The sequence below is a fragment of the Saccopteryx bilineata genome, chromosome 11 (assembly GCF_036850765.1).
Source record: "Saccopteryx bilineata isolate mSacBil1 chromosome 11, mSacBil1_pri_phased_curated, whole genome shotgun sequence".
Taxonomy (NCBI): domain Eukaryota; kingdom Metazoa; phylum Chordata; class Mammalia; order Chiroptera; family Emballonuridae; genus Saccopteryx; species Saccopteryx bilineata.
This window is the reverse complement of record NC_089500.1, coordinates 68,648,317-68,668,390: the sequence shown is the minus strand read 5'-3', so window position 1 is coordinate 68,668,390 and position 20,074 is coordinate 68,648,317. Positions and strand designations below refer to the sequence as shown.

The window sequence follows — 20,074 nt, the reverse complement described above, 5'->3', positions numbered from 1 at the left end:
ATATCTTTCTTGAGGACAGATCTATGTTAGGATCATCATAATATGTCTCATTATTAGGAGTTCTGTAATTATTTTATAAAAGGGGAGAAAGGAGAAGGGGAAAGAAAATGATCATTATTCTTTCCTGTACTCTTGAGTGGCTGCCAACCCCATCTCTTCTATTCCTGGTCAACATCCACTCATGCTTCAGGGCTCAGCTTAAATAGTACTTTTTCAGAGACTTTCCATGATTGTACCTAAAAAAGGCCAGCAACTGGACACTGGTAGGACTTTTCTACTAAACTAATATAACTTCAGTGGTTGTTAGGTTTATTGAACAAATAAGACCTTACAGAAATCTACAGAATTCACTCATTTGTATTATGACTATATGATTAGTATCTATACCAAATGAAATGAATAATTCAAAAGTATTTCCACTGGCTTTGAAAATTTGACTTTCCTAATTGAGTGCCATTAATATTACTTCATATTACTAGATACACAGAAAAAATTTGTAACTAAAGTCTGACAATAGAGTATCCATACCTGAATAATTGTGATTTTGATGTCTTTGTGAATACACTGAGAACTAAAAGCATTTTTCCTAACTTTCCTCTCTTGGCAGAGATGGTTAATTGTTTCTGTTCTCTCCTTTATTTAATAAGGCCCCCGATTAACAGCGAGGCATATAAATGATTACAATTTCTAGCTTCACTTACAGCTAGTGTGGCCATTTGACAAAGGCTTAAGCAGTTGGAAGTAAGCTGAAATAGGATGTAACACTTCTGCAAGTGTTGTTGGCTGCCGTGGGGTGGAGTAAGGGGGAAAAGAGTGTCCTTCTCCCAGCCTTTTCTCCTTCCTGCTGATTGGAATGTGGATACAATAGCTCAAGCCAGAGTGGTTGTCTTGGACCACAGGGCAAAACTGCATTTGGAGATGACAGGCTAACAAAATATGAGTCTGGGTCTCTGGTGATCAATTCTCTCCATATCAACCATGGACTACCTATATTTACATGAAAGACAGACAAACTTCCCTCTGTTATTGTGAGCTTTCTATCTCCCACAGTCTTAACTATACAGCTCTGAAAACACCTTAGATAAGTAGTCACCTGAAAAATTCTGTCTGCCGGTTTCACTTTCTCTGTTGCTGGAAGAACCTGGCTCTGAAATGCTGCTTTCTGCTCCTCGTATCAATGGTCGTAAGTGGTTTACAGACACTTGCTCCAGAAAAGATGTGCCATTTTTATGGAAGTACCACCATTCAAATAGCTATGGCAAACAGAAAACATCTTTCACTTAATACAAAGCTGATCAACAGATATATGAGCTCAAATTAAATCATTATCAAAAACATTATCTCAAGATGTTCCTGTTTAATTCAGCATTTAAAATGTGCTCTCCTTCCAAAAAAAATAATCAAACACAAGATTCCCCAACAACACATACAAAGCAAAAGTGAAATACCTTTTCATAGTTATTGTCATGAAATTTAGAGAATCTTAGACAAAACTACAAGAAATACATCTGCAAATAAAGCATTAAAAACAATAAAAAGGTTTAATCTAACAATAACCTGTTATATTACATTGTCATTTTATTCTATTTGTAGCATAATTTAAAAAAAGGTTCGAAACAACTAGCATGGTAAATAAAACTAGGTTTAGATGCTCTGGTTTATCTTCACATTGTATAAATCTTTTGCCTTTTTAGTAGGGTTAGAAGGTCCACATTTGACTCCCAATTTACCTATCTATTAGCTGTTTGCTTTGGGCAAGTCAGTTAACCTCTAATCTCTCAGAGCCTCAATGTCCTATCTACTAAATATTTTTAACAAAAGCCCTGGCTGGATAACTTTAACTGCTTAGAGTATTGTGTTGCCAGTTTGATTCCTTGTCAGGGCACATACAGAAACTGAACAATGTTTCTGTTTCTCTCCCTCTCCCTTCCACACTCTCTAAAATCTTTTTTTTTTTTTTTTTAGAAGAGAGAGTGAGGGAGAGAGGTACAGAAAGGAAGGGAGAGAGATGAGAAGCATCACCTTGTAGTTTGGCACCTTAATTGTTCATTGATTGGTTTCTCATATGTGCCTTGACCAGGGGGCACCAGCTGAGCCAGTGACCCCTTGCTCCAGGCAGCGACCTTGGTCTCAAGCCAGCGACCTTGGGCTTAGAGCCAGCGACCTTTGGGCATAAGCCAGTGACCATGGGTCATGTCTATGATTCCATACTCAAGCCAGTGACACTGTGCTCAAGCTGCTGAGACCACGCTCAAGCCGGATGAAACCATGCTCAAACTGGTGACCTCAAGGTTTCAAACCTGGGTCCTCAATGTCCCAGGTTGACATGCTATCAACTGCACCACCACTTGGTCAGGCATATGTACCTTTGAGCAAAAGTACTATGCCAGTATTTGCCAGTATTATTAATGCAGGTTAAGAGTCAGGTTGACTCCAATTTTGAACCATTTAAACATTCTTTTTTTTTTTTAAAGATCATGGTTTTTATTTTATTTTTTTAACAGAGACAGAGAGAGACTCAGAGAGAGGGATAGACAGGGACAGACAGACAGGAGTGGAGAGATGAGAAGCATCAATCATTAGTTTTTCGTTATGCTTTGTAACACTTAGTTGTTCATTGATTGCTTTCTCATATGTGCCTTGACCGTGGGCCTTCAGCAGACCAAGTAACCCCTTGCTTGAGCCAGTGACCTTGGGTCCAATCTGGTGAGCTTTTGCTCAAACCAGAGGAGCCTGTGCTCAAGCTGGCAATCTCGGGGTCTCGAACTTGAGTCCTTCTGCATCCCAGTCCGAGGCTCTATCCACTGCGCCACCGCCTAGTCAGGCCAATTTTGAACCATTTAAAAATCTGGAGAGTCACTTCTTTCTGTTTTCATGGTTTATCACTGTTACAAAAAGAGGAATCAAAAGCAGCTCTGTGCTGAATTGGCAGAATGTTTCATACCAAGACACTCCAACCTTCTCATATCCCTGGCTCCTGTGGGTTGCAGCTTAAATGACACATCCTTGGGGAACTTTCCCTGATTCCACAGAACAGAAAGCTGTACTCCCATTGACTCTCGTGTTTTTTTTTCAGAGTAATCTTTTTATTTGTAATCGTTAGTTAAGCAACTAACTTTATATTGCTATTCTTCAAGCTCCCAAGCATACTACTCCTTCAGGAAGAAGTAACACAAACAACACAGCTAGCTTCCTCATTTCTTTCACAGTTTTACCAAAGAATCACTGTTTCAGTGTAGCCTTCCCTGGCTTCCCTGTCTAAAATTCCAACCTCCTCCTCTGACTCGACTCCTCATATGCCTCTTTCTGCTTCATTTTCTCCTTTAGCACTTGCCACTAACAGAGAGAACATACTATTTGTTTCACTTTTGTATCTTTATTGTATATTGCTCTATATAAGGTAAGTTCCACAAGGACAGGATTTTTTTCTACTTTGTTCAGTGTTGTAAGCCCAGTGCTCAGAAACAGGGTGTGACACTCAGTGAATAGTCAATAAAAAAACACTGACAAATGAATGAATCAACATCCATAATGACCTACTGATCACATTTCATGAGGGCAGACTGTGTGTCTGCCTGCTTACCATGGTATCCCCAACATCTGAAAGAGTGCCTAAGAGAAAAAAGGCTCTCTATAAATATTTGTTGGATGAATAATCAATCAATATTAATCAATCAGAGACTTTACACATTAAAATTGTTCAAAAGTGTAACTACTTTCTACATTTTGAGTGTAAAATAACTTTAATATCTTTTCCTTTCATTCATGGACCATATCCTTAAAACGTCAACAGACTATTCTCCTGCCAAATGTAGTGGACAAACGTAATACTTTATTTAAAGGTAAGCAAACATATTCACAACTACTTAAAAAATTTTTAATCTTTTTAAAAACCCTTTTGTTATGATCACAAAGGGCATCACACACACACAGAAATCAGTTTTTAAACCTTTACGAATGTTATTTCTTTTCTGCTTCAGTAAAGAATAGAACAAATATGTTACCAAGATGCCGAGGTATGAAGTCATTTTGCACTGCACTGCAGCCCAATTACTCCACTGAGTAAATGCTGTAATATTTACAGGACAGTGCTGGACATCGAGGTGCAGATTTTTTTCTATCATGCCACTAATATTCTATGCTCAGTATAGAATGGAGTCTCTTCCTGCTCACTTTTACTGAGTTAGCAGGCAGTTAAATCACCACCAATATGGTTGTTGTTTGGCCTCTTTCATAATGTTTTACAAAGAAGTGGGATGAAACTTCTTTAAAACAAGAGGGCCTGACCAAGCGGTTCCGCAATGGATAGAGTGTCGTATTGGGATGCAGTGGACCCAGTTTCAAGATCCCGAGGTCACCAGCTTGAGCACGGGCTCCTCTGGTTTGAGCAAAAAGCTCACCAGGTTGGACCCAAGGTCACTGGCTTGAGCAAGGGGTTACTCGGTCTGCTGAAGGCCCGTGCTCAAGGCACATATGAGAAAGCAATCAATGAACAACTAAGGTGTCACAACAAAAAACTGATGATTGATTCTTCTCCTCTCTCTCCATTCCTGTCTGTCTGTCCCCTATATATATCCCTCTCTCTGACTCTCTCTCTCTCTGTGCCTGTTTAAAAAATAAAAATAAAAAATGAGGGAATCACAAAAGCAGACATTTTTCATGTCACAGAAAAGAAAAGATTGATACTGGATCACAGTCAGGGACAGTAATCACAAAGGCAAACTGTCCTTTACTCTCTGAATTGTTTGTGGTTTTTATTAATTAATATATTAGTCTTTTTTACCTTTTCAGTCAACCTTATAACACAAATGAACAATGATAATAATTGCTAATACTTATCAAGCATTGTCCCAAGTTCTTTACATGCAGTATGTCCTTAAATCCTCACAACTGAGTGCAGAGCAGTCACCTATTTCAACTTTAAATAACTAGCTCTGGTTCCCCCCATCAGTACTTGGTACAGCTGGGCTTCTTACTCAGGTCTGCCTGACATCAGAGCTTCTAACCATTACAAGGCTGCCTCCCGAATGTACCTCAATGCACGTGTATATGTAGGAGAGAGTGTGTGTGTACAAGTTTGCTAAGTCTGGGTGGTAGAAGAAATTATAAACATAATAACCTTTCCTAATGAAAAATCACCAGTATTGCCCAAAGTTATCAGCCGTAAGTGGCAGAATCAAGCCTTAAAATCATATCTTCTAGTTCTAAGATTAATGCTTTTTCTACTTCATCCGCTGTTTAAGGTAGTTTATTTTCTTTATTTAGACTTATATGCTATTGACTAAATATGCTAAAATATGTTTAATTATGAGTAGCCTTTAAAAATCAATAAATTTTGAGGTTTGTATTAACCCGTAGTTTTCATCCAGAATTCCTCAATTTTTTTTTTAAGTCAAGAGAAAAATATCATGTCCGGCATTTCACTTAAACAAAGCAGTCAAGGGTTAGTCCTTATAAAAAAGGACAAAACCAAAACACTCCAATACAAATGCTGTTCTTTCCATACAGCTGGAGAGCACCACCTAGAGGTGAGAACAAAGTACAAAAATATTCATGGTCCGTGCATGCCATAATACTTCCAAAGATTATTATGTGTAGCAGTATTTACCAAATTTTATTCCAGAAAACACTAGTCCTTAGGATTGTTAATAAGGATTATAAAATTTTTAAAAAACTTTTTAATTAAAAATGCTACGGGCTCTAGCCGGTTGGCTCAGTTGTAAAGAAAGCATGGGCCTGGCTTGCAGGAGTCCCAGGTTCGATTCCCGGCCAGGGCACACAGGAGAAGCACCCATCTGCTTCTCCACCCCTCCCCCTCTCCTTCCTCTCTGTCTCTCTCTTCCCCTCCCGCAGCCAAGTCTCCATTGGAGCAAAGTTGGCCGGGGTGCTGAAGATGGCTCTGTGGCCTCTGCCTCAGGCACTAGAATGGCTCTAGTTGCAACAAGAGCGACACCCCAGATGGACAGAGCATCGCCCCCGGGTGGGCATGCCGGGTGGATCCCGGTCAGGCGCATGCAGGAGTCTGTCTGCCTCCCTGTTTCCAAATTCAGAAAAATACAAAAAAACAAAAAAAAAGCTAACAGGCCTGGCAGGGTAGTTCAGTTGGTTAGAGCATCATCCTCATATGCAAAGGTGGCTGATTTGATCCCCAGTCAGGGCACACACAAGAATCAGCCAGTGAATGCATAAAAGGTTGGAACAACAAATCGATGTCTCTCTCCCTCTCTCTACCGTTCTTCCACTCTAAAATCAATTTTTAAAAAATTTAAAATCTGGCAATAATGGTTTGTACATCTCCATGGCAACAATCAGCTTTAGCCCCTTCTAGAAGGAGCATACATTGTCCAGTTTAATCTCAAAGTAAATAAGAAATTCAATTCTTATACTCTACCGGTTCACTCACTTTTGTTATCAAGCACAACTCTGAGTCTTGCGGACATTTAGGTGAAAACCTACTTCCTGGTCCCATTCAGAATACAAGTCTTTTATATGCAAATGATTACTGACAATCTCTAAAAGTGGGAAGATGCAATAGTTTTTTAAATGATAACCACATTTTGAGAAAGCTGGTCTGTATATATTTATAATTATTGAAACCATAAAAAGATTTCATCTTTAGACAAACTAGAAAGCATGAAGGAAATGGAAATTACTTACAAATATTAGTCCAGATATCAAAGAAGATGTTCCTGAAAGTGCCACATAGAATTTGGGCGTCAGTGAATTTAAAAATACTGTTACTGGAAAAATGAAAAAAAAGAAATCAAAGTTTAAAAAACTGCAAGTTCAAAGTACTCAAATGACAAATATGCATGTGTCTTTATGAGTGGACACTGTAAGTGGATTAATATCTAGTATGAGATTCATTTGAGAAAGTTTAGTTGTTAAACTTAGCTTAAGTCCCATTATATCCTACCTTTAAAATTTTGCTTTCACACTTGTAAAGGGAGGATTGTATTCAGTTGATTTGTTAAATAAGCAAATCAAAATGAAATAATTTAGCTAGCTTTTGAAAATAAAACTAATAACTCTTACTTAAGAACTTTGGTGAAACTATAAGGATAAGCTAAAACACTCCTGTTACAAAGGAGGTTTAAAACTATTCTCTAATTCTTTTGGCGAGAAAGAAACCAGCTTTACAAATGAAAGAAAAGAATGTATATATTTGGTATGTTAGCAAGAGAAGGAAAATATCAACAAAACAAATAAAACAATGAAAGTAGCAACAAATTAAGAGTTCCTTCTGCACCTGACTCAAGGAAATGCAGGACCAGATTCTTCACATCAAATAGTTGTCTCATAAATTTTAGGTTTTAGAGAGAAAGAAAACCTTGTAAAAATTAACAAGTCTCATCTAAATGATGTATACCTAGTTAACACTTCACTGAGTGTAAAAATCACCACCAGTAAGCCTGCACGAACCTGTTTCAGAGACACCAAATGAGCTCCTTGAAACAGCATCGGAGGGCCAATTCATTTAGCTTTAGTTTTAGTGTATTCATTATATCTGAATTTACACAATACCTATGTTCTAAAACTTCCAATATATTTCAGACCATTATCTCAGTCTTTCGTGTCATCATCTCATGGAATAGAAAAGGGGACATTTGCCTTTTCTTGCTACAGAAAAATAAAGAACGGTCCTGAAAGTCACAGTCACCATGGAACAGAAACACCTCCATCTTGTTCTGAGGTTGCTGCTCAGAACTGGCGCTGAAACGCTGTCATTACAGCTTAAGCGGCCATGGCCTCCATCAGCCACTTTGTCCTGACTACTGCCTAAGGGTAGTATTTGCAGAACCCCACGGGGATCATCACTTCCCACGTGCCTTTAATCCGCGGCTCCGACTGCATAGCAAGCTCTCTGCCAATGTTGAAACAAAGAACTCAAGAAAGAACCCACTGCTGTTTGCAGCTCATTCTTTTTCCTGTCCTTTCCTATTTTATTACTCAAGATCAAGTCCCACACATACAACAAAGAAAAATATCACGAGAACTACGTCTTGAAAGAACTATATTTTAAAACAGGGCGAGGGTTGGCCAAGATCATGGCATTTTCTTTCTTGTAGCTGTTCGGCTCCAGGAGCGCTCATCTTTGTGGTGTGGGTTGGGGACCCCAAGATGACACCCAAATGAATGATTTTCCAGGGATCCTACCAACGGTGATGGGGGGGGGGTGTATAAATTCTGCAGCCAAGTATGCAAGTACTGTCCTCTGTCGGGCCACCTGAAGCTTGCAGCTTGTCAGGTGGCTTTTCCCCGGTGAACGAGGACAGCACGGAGAGGGCGGATCTTAGCTCCAGGGAGGAGCCGGGAGCTGCCGCTCGGGTTTGACAGTCAGCTGCGGAGTCGCGGCCCACGCGAAAAAGAAGCCACTTGGTCGCGCACCAGCGACTCAGTCTCCGGAGCCGTCCGCTGGCCGCCGACTCTCTGCCCTGTGGCCCTTGCCGCCAGCACCTCTCCTGGCCCCCCACCCGTCCCCGGGGAAGTCTGGGTCTCTCACCCGCTGCCAAATTCTCACACAGCCTCAGCGGGACCCTCAGAGCGTAAAGCAGCCCCAGCCCCACCACGAACCACAGCGAGGCCCCAGTCCCCGCCAGCCCGGCCCGCAGCCGCTCCCTCCAGCCCTGCGGCGGGCTCAGACCCGGAGCAGGTGCAGGAGGAGAGGCCGCCGCGCTCGGGGCTGCACCCGCGCCGTCAGCGTCCGCCATCTTGCCGCTCGCTCAGGCGCCGGCAGCGGGGAGGGGAGGAGGGCAGGAAACCGGGACTCGGGAATCCTGGGATAGTGGCGGACCTGAAGCCGGCCTCTCTGAAGGCTGAGCGTCCCGGGGAGCGGGGACCGACTTGGAAGGTGAAGGACAGTCCCAGGATATGGGGGCTACCTATTCCTTCCGAGGGCGGGAAGGGCCGGATAGCGGCACCTACTCTGCAGAACCTGGCCTGAGACGGGACCTCGGAGTGAAGTGCTTCTGCTTCCATACGAGGGAGGGTCACCTTTCAACCCGCTTCCTCGGGTGGGAAAACCTACCGATCCAGCCGGGGCCGAGCAGCACGTAGCCTTTTGGACTCGGCTGCCATGGAAATCACGGGTACTGGGAAACCTATAGGAGTAGCAACTGCTATGCAGATGGCTGCAGCTCGGGCGCCTCACAACACTCTCCCTGCGCCACACTGATGAATGGGGAAGTGAATGTAACCCAGTCAGAACGACAGTAGACGTAAAATCCTTTAAGGCCGTGGCCACTTCCTGGGCGCTGGCTCTCGGAGCTATTTCCCCACCCCACGCACCGCGACCCTCCCCTCTCCCCGCGCCCATAACTGACATGGCGCCCTCTGGGTCGGCGTTTCCGGGCGGGTCCTTCCGACGGCCCCCGCGGTGAGTCCATCACTCAGCTTCCTTCCCGGCCTGCCTCGCGCCGGGGCCGGGCTGGGCCAGAGCAGCCCAAGATGGCCGACTTGGAGGATCGGGTGTCGGATGAGGAGAAGGTAAGGGGTGCGTCTCTGTCTCTCACCTCCTCCCGCGACAAGGAACGGGGGCCCGACCCGGCCGCAGAGGGAACCCCGGGAGGGTCGCCGGGAGAAAGAAGCTTCTGCGCCCGTGCAGGCATACGCTTTCGGCACTTGGGACGCTTTCCTTTTGAGGGGCTTCCCTCCTTTCTGCTCACAGTGGCCCCAGTTCCTCATTTCTTAACTCTCTTTTCGTCCCGGGCCCGAGGCACAGCCCAGTGGCCCTCCAGCCAGAGAGCAGACTTTCCCGTATTGAATCGAGGCTTTGGCCTCTTCTCTGTAATTGAGAGAGGGGACGATGGTGATGTCGCCACGGTTCGAGCAGCGGTTGTTTCACCGCCTTGATCTGTTGGGGCTCACTCGGTCCCCCCATTTTTAGATATGATGGAGGCTAGTTTAGGGCGAGCCACTTCCTGGTCACGGTGACCTCTTAACTTCCCTTTCGCTCCACCTTACCCAGGAAGTGATCTTGCTGTCGCGACTCCTCGACAGAGAGGGGGGTCCCTCTGTGCTGTCCGCCTCTCCACGCATCACCACGCATCACCGCTTTTGTCACAAACCAGAGAGCTGAACTGATTCTCAGGAGTACGTGTATCAGCCTCAGGACATTGGGTCCAGAATGGGAGCACCACTCTTCCCTGTAGACACTCGCTTGATTGTATGAGTGTGCATAGGGCCCCGAGGTGACCCCATCCCTTCCTCTTCCATCCTCTTAACGATAATCATTGGGAGATAAGTTTTCAGTTTCTCGTTAACTCAGTAAGATTAGCCAACGGATTTTTTTTCGTTTTTACAACAACACTAAGGTTTTATATATAGCACATAAACCCTATGTTCACACATTCAAGTCTGGACAAAGCATCGAGTCTTTGATGCTCCACTGGCATGTCTTTGATTAGAGTTGAGTTTGTCAGTATGCAATTTGTTTACTTATTTCTTCAAAAGTGCCTTAAATACAAGAGCATATTCTGTTTTAGATGGGATAACTATTTCTTTTTTATTATTATTATTTTTTATTTTTTGTATTTTCCTGAAGCTGGAAACAGGGAGAGACAGTCAGACAGACTACCGCAAGCGCCCCACCGGGATCCACCCGGCACGCCCACCGGGGGGCAATGCTCTGCCCCTCCAGGGCATCGCTCTGCCGCGACCAGAGCCACTCTAGCGCCTGGGGCAGAGGCCAAGGAACCATCCTCAGTGCCCGGGCCATCTTTGCTCCAATGGAGCCTTGGCTGCGGGAGGGGAAGAGAGAGACAGAGAGGAAGAAGGGGGTGGGGGTGGAAAAGCAAATGGGCGCTTCTCCTATGTGCCCTGGCCGGGAATCGAACCTAGGTCCACCGCACGCCAGGCCGACACTCTACCGCTGAGCCAACCGGACAGGGCCACTATTTCTTTTTAATTTGACAACTGCATACCTTTCTTGACAGTTTGTCAGGCTTTTCAGTTACTACTTGATATTTAGGGCCTGTAGAAATTAGAATGATTTCACTAGATGCCTCGCTATAGGACAAAAATTATTCTTTTGTTTCCTATACTGGGTTTTAGAAAATGTGCTCTTTAAATGTATCTTGGCTCTTTCTTTTATTTTTTCAAAGAAAGAGATTGGATGGTGCAGGGGACTTTATGATCCAGGAGTCCTCTGTACAGAATAGTTTGTTACACTGCTCCTGTGTATGGCATATCATTTTGAAATTCCAAAGAATATGCTAAACATAATATTGAACATCACTTTAGCATGAAATTTTTTTTTTGAAAGTTCATGAATGTGTAATGTTAGGGGGAGAGGTATTTCATGTAAACTTGTGTTGGAGAGAAAATTATAATCAATCCTTGTTCTAAGGCAAACAGTTATGATTCAGATGAAATTAAATTACAGTGAAAATCATAGGCTAACAAGCCCACCTGTCAGTCCACTTATTTTAAACAAAAATGTTTTTATACCTCAGGGTAGTTGACACAGTGGTAGAGCGTGCCCCAGTAGGTGGAATTCTGGGATTGGATTCCTGGCCAGGGCACACAGGAGAAGCACACACCTGTTTCTGCACCCTTACCCCTCTCCTTTCTCTCTCTCTCTCTTCCCCTCCCAAAGCCAAGGCTCCATTGGAGCAAAGTTGGTCCAGGTGCTGAAGGCTGCTCAGTGGCCTCCGCCATAGGTGTTAGAATGGCTGGGTTTGAAGCAGAGCAAAGAACCCTGGTGCACATGGTGGGTGGATCCCTGTGGGGTGCATGAGGGAGTCTGTTTGTTTGCCTCCCTCCCCACTTCTCAGTTTGAGGTGAGGGGGATTACAATAAAATTTCAATGCTCATTTAAATAACAATAAAGTTTATTGTGCTGAAAAAACAGTCCATTTATCAGTGCTCTCAAGTTTTTGTCTTTAACACTGGGTTAGTATACATTTTAATTAAACGTGCAAAAATATGTATGTATTTCAACGTGCAGATTAAGATATCTTGGGTATTGACAGTGTTTAATTAACTATTAGTAGTGATTTTATAATGGCAGATCTGACCATGTGCCTTTTATCCCCAGTATACTTCTTTTCTGGCTTAATTTTAATGACATAGTAAGCAAATCAAAATAAGGTAAATCTACCAAAAAATGTTCATGAATTTCATATTTAGTCAACAGATTTTAGATTAACCACATTGTCTTCATTGGTGTGGATAAGTAATAACTGATGCAGTAAATGTTTTGATGAATCCAGATGATTTGAGATTTATGAAATTCTGTTAGATTCTTATTAACAGACAGATGAAACTGGCCTGTATTTTGGTGTTGTGGATCTGTAAGTAAAAAAAAAAAAGGGCCCTGGCCGGTTGGCTCAGTGGTAGAGCATCAGCCTGGCGTGCGAAAGTCCCAGGTTCGATTCCCGGCCAAGGCTCACAGGAGAAGCGCCCATCTGCTTCTTCACCCCTCCCCCTCTCCTTTCTCTCTGTCTCCCTCTTCCCCTCCCGCAGACAAGGTTCCATTGGAGCAAAGATGGCCCCGAGCGCTGGGGATGGCTCCATGGCCTCTGCCTCAGGCACTAGATTGGCTCTGGTCGTAACAGAGCCACGCCCCAGATGGACAGAGCATCGCCCCATGGTGGGCATGCCGGTGGGTTCCGGTTAGGCACATGCGGGAGTCTGTCTGACTGCCTCCCAGTTTCCAACTTCAGAAAATTAAAAAAAATACAAAAAAAAAGGAAGGGCTTTGACTTGTAAGATCTCTTCAATTGTCCTCAGCTTCATGCCCCTTCTTCCTCGAGGCTTGTGATTGCTTTTAACTGAATTCAAGAATAAAGACTTTTCTAACAAGACTTGTTGATATAAATATCTCAGTCTTCAGAAACAATCAGTAACCCTTAAATGCGATGCTTATCCTATAAAATTTTCATAACCATGGCACTATTACAAATTTAAAAAGATAATTTTAGCCTTAATTTGTGGTCATTCTTCCTAAAAGAAACTCTAAAGTTTTCATTGTTTTCTCTTTTTAACCAAGACCTCAACTGCATTTGATTTGGGTTTTTTGTAAGTCCTATCTGTCGTGATGCCAAATGAATTTTAATATAGCTTTTTATCCTGGCTACGTTTTCTGAGAGCAGTGAACCCAGAGGTGTATTTAGTGGTGGTGGTCTCCAATTTCCTTGCAAGTATTTTTGTAAAAGTTCATAATATCAACCATTGTCATAACTAACTGCTGAAGGTTTTATCACTTTATAAAGAGAAAGTTGGGTTAACTTCTGCATTGTTACCTGAAATGGTCATGATGAGCTGCCTTACATAAAACAGGAAGTAGAAAGTGTAATAACTTGTAGAAATTATGCTTTAGTTTTATCCTCGCGTTCAGTTTCTGAGAGTGAACTCGACTCTTCTAGTTAACTAACTAAGGCCCTTTAGTTACTTAGTTCCAAATGCTTAAGACCAAAATGGCAAGATAACATAATTAGGAAACTGGAAATATGAGATGACCACTTGTTGGGTTCTTCACATGTCTGTTTCCTTTAGTTCATTAGTCAGCATTTCTTTCTCCTCAAGATTTTATTGTCACATAATAAAACAAAAGAGTAAACTCAGAACTGGATCACTTGGCCCTTTCTCTTATCTCCTCTCAGTTCAGAATGCTTGCATCTCTTAGTAACCAGCCTTCTCTTTGATCTGCAGGTGGGCTCAACACATTCAAGCCTCAGCACAATCTTCTTTGTAGTTTTAGACATTTTGCAGAAAATTGGCTTAGTCTGCCCACCATAGCCACTCTGCTTCCTGTCCCTGCGCATGCAGAGAGGATTCTTGCCCTTTTTGTACTGTGTTCCTTTGTGAGGTTGATGCTTGCCACACTTCTTTTATTTTTTAAACTTTATTTATTGATTTATAGAGAAAGGACGGAGAAAGAGAGGGGAGAAGCAGGAAGCATAAACTCATAGTATTTGCTTCCTGTGTGTGCCTTGACTGGGCAAGCCCAGGGATTTGAACTGGCGACCTCTATGTTCCATATCAGTGCTTTATATGCTGCGCCACTACAGGTCGGGCATTGCCACACTTCTTACAGAAAGTTAGGCGGGTATTAGGAATGTTCAGCATATTTGCACCAGCATGGAAAGCTGATTCAGCATTAAAAAAAATGCAGAGGGAGTTTTAAGGCTAGAAAAAGTAGATTAGCATATTTTTTCCCTTCATATAACTAATGAAATATTTCTATACCACCTCAAAAATACCGTAACTGATCAATGTATTTATGTGCTTTATAGATGATTCTGGATTGCCTGTAGCTCCAAGAAGGTTGCTGAGGGCCAGTCAAAAGCGGTGACTCCCACTGGTCTTTGCCAGTTTCCGGCCTGTGAGTTCTAGGGCCAGTACATCCAGCGGCCAGATACAGAGCATCAGCTCAAGACCTAACAACCATAGTTAGAGTGGTATCTTAAGGAAAGGCTCCCCATACCTGACCAGCTAAGGCATAGAAAACATTGTCACAAACAGCAAAAAGAGCAGTAGCAGCAGAAAAATAGCCCACAGCGGATTACAAACAATTGAAGCCATCCCAGGAAGATTTAGAAATTACACAACTGAAAGCTGGAGTCAGACAACACCAACCTATACTTAGCTACAAAAACAACATATTCGAAGGAGCAGTCTATATCGAGACAAAATGGGAAGACAGGGAAGTGCAATTCAGATGAATCAACTAGAGGAATCCCCAGAAAAAGAATTGAATGAAATAGAAATAACTAAGATGCTGGATGCAGAGCTTAGAATAATGATTGTGAGGATGATCAAGGATCTTAGAGCAACCATGGATAGACAACATGAGCACCTAAACAATGAGCTATCTGACATCAAAAAGAGTCAGACAGAAATGATAAACACAATGGCAGAAATGAAGACTACACTACAAGGAATGAAAAACAGGCGGGATGAAAAAGAGGATCGAATCAGCAATTTAGAGGACAAGATAAGCAAAAGCACGGAAGCAGAACAGCAAAAGAAAAAGAGGATCAAAATGTCTGAGAAAACTCAGAGTTCTGTTACAATCGGAAGAGAAACAACATCTGCATCATAGGGGTTCCTGAAGGAGAAGAGAAAGAACAAGGGATAGAGAACCTGATTGAAGAAATCATAGCTGAAAATGTCCCCGAATTGATGCAGGAAAAAGTCACACAAGTTCAAGAAGCACAGAGAATCCCATTAAAAAGGAACCCGAATAAACCTAAACGAAGACACATCATAATTAAAAAACCAAAGCTAAGAAATAAAGAAAGAATACTAAAAGCTGCAAGAGAAAAGCAGTCAATCACCTACAAAGGAGACCCCAAAAGGATGACATCCAACTTCTCAACAAAAACACTTGAGGCAAGAAGGGAATGGCAAGAGATATTCAAATTAATGCAGAACAGTTTCCTACAACCAAGACTTCTTTATCCATCAAGGCTATCTTTTAAAATAGAAGGAGAAATAAAAAGCTTCCCATACAAAAATAAAAAAAAACCCTCAAGGAATTTATTACAACCAAACCAATGATGTAAGAAGTGTTAATGGTCCTGTTGTAAACAGAACAAGGGTAAAGAGGAATGTAGATTTAAGATTTTAGAAATGCATCCAAATTGAAAAAGAAGTAAAACTATCATTATTTGCTGACGATATGATACTGTACATAGAAAACCCTAAAATGTCAGTAAAAAAACTACTGGACCTAATAAATGAATTCAGCAAGGTGGCAGGATATAAAATTAATATTCAAAAACCAGTGGCATTTTTATATAACAATGAACTGTCTGAAAGAGAAATTAAGAAAACAATCCCCTTCACTACTGCAACAACAACAAAGAAACTACCTAGCTGTAAATTTAACCAAGGAGGTTAAAGACTTGTACTCAGAAAATTATAAAACATTGATAAGAGAAATCAAGGAAAATAATCGAATCAAAAATGGGCAAAAGAAATGAATAGACACTTCAAAGAGGACATTCAGATGGCCAATAGGCAAAAGAAAAAATGTTCAACATCACTAATCATTAGAAAAATACAAATTAAAACCACAATGAGATATCACCTCACACCAATCAGAATGGCACATTAACAAAACAAAACATAGTAAGTGCTGGTGAAGATGTGGAAAAAGGGAACCCTCCTGCACTGCTGGTAGGAATGCAGACTGGTGCAACTACTGTGGAAAATAGTATGGAGATTCCTCTAAAAATTAAAAATGGAACTGCCTTTTGACCCAACCATCCCACTTTTAGGAATATATCCTAAGAACACCAAATCACTGATTCAAAAGAAGAAATGCACCTCCATGTTTATGGCAGCATTGTTTACAATAAGATCTGGATACAGCCCAAGTGTCCTTCAGTGGACGAGTGGATTAAAAAGCTGTACTACATATACACGTGGAATACTATGGGGCCATGAAAAAGAAGGAAATACTACCTTTTGCAACAACAGGGATGGACCTGGAAACTATTATGTTAAGTGACATAAGCCAGGCAAGAAATAAAAATAACATGACTTCACTCATATGAGGAATCCAATGAACAATGTGAACTGAGGAACAGAATAGAGACAGAGGAGGGATCAAAGGGACCAGTGGGCAAGCGGACAGAGGGAAAGGGGATGAGAGGATGAGATCAGAGAAGGGAAAGAGCTTGGTGAAATTATATATACATAACAGCATTATAGAGAGCAGAAGAGCAAATCCTGGAGGAAAGCGGGGAGGGTTTTGGGGGAGGGGGCAAGAAGGATGTTGAGGGGAATTCGGGGGTGCGGGAGGATGTATTCGGTGGGACACTTGAATCTATGTAAACACAATAAATTTAAATCAATAAAAAAATAAATCATGAAGTGAGATGGATAGAAATTCCAGAACATAAAGATACCTATAAAATGTATTACACTTAAAAAGTGTATTTGTTTGTGTACTTTTCAATGGATAATGGTGGGTTTTGAGTCATTACATTGCTTGAGATGTATTTAAATATCAGGTGTTCTAGTTTTATTTTTATTATTTTTTTTTATTTATTCATTTTTAGAGAGGAAAGAGAGAGAGAGACAGAGTGAGAGAAAAAGAGGAGAGAGAGAGAGAAGGGGGTAGGAGCTGGAAGCATGAACTCCCACGTGTGCCTTGACCAGGCAAGCCCAGGGCTTCGAACCGGCGACCTCAGCATTTCCAGGTCGACGCCTTATCCACTGCACCACCACAGGTCAGGCTCTAGTTTTATTTTTAGACATTTGTATTTATTTCAAATATCACATTCTTTCCAATTATTTAACCTTATGATATCAACTTAGAAATGTGATGTCTGTCTTTAAACCATACGTATAAGAATCCCAATACCTTCTCTATAGAGAAAAGCTTGGAGAGCATGAAACACGTTTCTGTGATCTCCCACCACTTATCTGCACCTCTGACTTATGACTGGGATGAAATTATGTCCCGTTTTTTCTACATGCCACGCCCCAATGTTTACACTTGGTCTTACTCTTTTATGTATAATAGCAGATGTTAATTTCCCAGACCAAAACGGTACATATTTCTCTGCATTAGCTGTCGCTGTTTTTGATCTGAAAGATTTTTAATAATAGAAGCAATATTTTAATAAAATCCTTTAAATTATTTACAAGAAGGAAAAGTACTGTCACAGTCTGGTTTACACTTAATAGTTTCAATTTAATCTGGGTTTCTTATCAATAATGCAAACAACTCTAAGCCAAATAGCTTTGTATATAGTAATAAATAACTACAGAGAACTTTAAAAATGTTTTTTATGACCACTGCTTACCCCATGAACAGAGGTAACACATACTTGTGTCTGAAGAACGTAAAAAGTATGTGTCACAGGTAAAGAAGGTCTGATAGTCCTGAGCTGACAAATTCATGTCATAGTATATAAGTGGCTCTTTACCTGTCACCCAAGTGTATCTTTACTAAAACACAAGAAAATAGGTAACATGAACATAAGAGAGCATTGCTTTACTATAACACACTATTTAAAATTCAAAAATATAGGCTAAAAATTCTATTTCAAGATGTTTTATTAATTGACTTTAGAGCAAGAGGGAGGAAATGAGAGAGGAAGAGAGAGAAACATCAATTTATTGTTCCACTTATGCATTCCTTGGTTGATTCTTGATTGTGCCTGGGCAGTGATGGAACCAGGAACCTTGGTGTCAATGATGCTCTAACCCAGTGTTTTTCAACCAGTGTGCCGTGAGACATGGTCAGGTGTGAGTATAAATACATTTAGAAACTATATTATTAACTATATGTATAATATGTACTATGTTAGAGTGTCATTTTGGTAGGTGATACCCCAGAATTTTGTAAATGTAAAAAATGTGCCGCGGCTCAAAGGTTGAAAATCACTAACCAACTGAGCCAGGGCCAGGATGTTTTAAAAGCTTATAATTAGTAAAACAAAAGAGGTAACCTGTATAAATTAATTAGAGCGATGATGGTAAACCTTTTTATAAAAACTATCCACTTCTGCAGTACTGGTCAACTTGGTCCCTCCCACCCACTAGTGGGCGTTCCAGCTTTCATGGTGGCCAATCCCACAGATCAAGGCACATATGAGAAAGCAATCAATGAACAACTAAGGAGCCACAACGATAACTGATACTTCTCATCTCTCTCCCGTCTTGTCTATCCCTATCTGTTTCTCTGTTTCTGTCACACACACACACAGGATAGTAAAGGGCTTGCAAAGCATAAGAGCAAAGAAAAACTTTCATGCGTTAATATATTAGAAATTCTAACTTATGTATCCTTCTGAGACCAACAATAATAAGTTAACAGACTGGCTAATAAATACATTTTTAATGTCATCTCATTAGTAATAACAAATGGCAAATAAAAAAATAATTCTTATTTTTCACCTATCAAATTTGACGAAAGACATAAAATACATGTTGTCAGGTGGGATAAAGACTCACACATAACTGCTGGTATAAATGTGAATTGGTATTGACATTTCTGGTTCCAGAAATCAATTAGGTAATATCTATCCAGTCTTAAAAATATTCACACCTAGATAGGGGATGGGTATGTATGTTATGTTAATTATACCATCATCTCTACTTTAGTTTGTTTTTTAAATTTTCCATAATCAAAAAAAGAGAAGATGAAAGGAAATGGGGGAAAATTGTTCACGCCCCTTAATTCAGTAATCCCTGTGCTCCAAATGAACCCTAAGGAAATAATCATCTATGTGGTTAAATATTTATGTATAAAGATATCCTTCTAGTGCAAATGTTAACTGTGAAATATAATCTATAGTCCAGACAGGGAAGCAGATGGCAACGTACACTTAACTACAAACATTAAAAATTATGTTTTGAATAAATTCTGTGGGGTGTTCAGGTTTGCTTCTATATATGCATATAGAAAAGAGATGGATGGAAATCCAAATAGCAGTTATTACTCAGTGGTAAGAAGAGGTTCTTTTTACTTTCTTTTTCATGCATCTCTTTATTTTCCCATCTCCTACAGTTAATACACATACATTTTATAATCTTAAAAATAAGCACTTGGAAATTCATTGTAAGTATTATATACATAAGTGATTAAAGATGTAAGTTATTTAATAGTATGAGTTGCCTTGCCATTTAAAGTTTTTAGCTATTTTGCAAGAAATTATCCTAAAAAGAAAAAGCAAATCCTTGTGCATTTGGCAGTTTTGCTACATATTCTAAAACCATAAAAAAAATGTTTATTAACAATCAACATTGCCTGACCAGGTGGTGGCGCAGTGAATAGAGCATCGAACTGAGATGCGGGAGGACCCAGGTTTGAGACCCCAGGGTTGCCAGCTTGAGTGCGGGCTCATCTGGCTTGAGCAAAAAGCTCAGTAGCATGGACCCAAGGTCACTGGCTCGAGCAGGGGGTTACTCAGTCTGCTGAAGGCCCGCAGTCAAGGCACATATGAGAAAGCAATCAGTGAACAACTAAGGTGTTGCAACGAAAAACTGATGATTGATGCTTCTCATCTCTCTCCATTCCTGTCTGTCTGTCCCTATCTATCCCTCTATCTGACTCTCTCTCTCTCTGTCTCTGTAAAAAAATAAAAAATTAAAAACAATCAACATTATTTCC

General features: G+C 41.0%; 2 protein-coding genes across 5 annotated transcripts in view; both read right to left on the bottom strand.

The window, feature by feature from the left end:
- Window positions 1–20,074, bottom strand: part of ST7L (suppression of tumorigenicity 7 like) — a 176,785-nt gene that overhangs the window by 140,871 nt on the left and 15,840 nt on the right. For 2 of the 4 annotated variants that reach the window (XM_066246754.1, XM_066246752.1), the window contains exons 1-3: window positions 8,504–9,313; window positions 6,658–6,740; window positions 1,094–1,253 (exon numbers count right to left, since the gene is read on the bottom strand). In XM_066246754.1, coding sequence (XP_066102851.1) covers window positions 1,094–1,253; window positions 6,658–6,740; window positions 8,504–8,711 — 451 coding nt within the window. In that variant the 5' untranslated portion in view covers window positions 8,712–9,313. Of the gene's footprint in view, window positions 1–1,093; window positions 1,254–6,657; window positions 6,741–8,503; window positions 9,314–20,074 lie in introns of those variants that run through there. The other 2 variants (XM_066246755.1, XM_066246756.1) reach the window with 2 other exon arrangements.
- LOC136315341 (large ribosomal subunit protein eL42-like) lies at window positions 13,563–14,070 on the bottom strand. The gene is made up of 2 exons (XM_066246860.1): window positions 14,020–14,070; window positions 13,563–13,817 (listed from the first exon to the last, which is right to left on the bottom strand). The coding sequence occupies exons 1-2, from the start codon at window positions 14,068–14,070 to the stop codon at window positions 13,563–13,565; spliced, it is 306 nt and encodes a 101-aa protein (XP_066102957.1).

Excerpts from the sequence above, each read along its gene's own strand:
- LOC136315341 (XM_066246860.1), bottom strand. The coding sequence starts at position 14,070 with ATGCTGAACATTCCTAATACCCGCCTAACTTTCTGTAAGAAGTGTGGC. Across the intron at positions 13,818-14,019 it reads TCTGTAAGAAGTGTGGCAAT|CATCAACCTCACAAAGGAAC; the intron begins GCCCGACCTGTA and ends AAGTGTGGCAAG.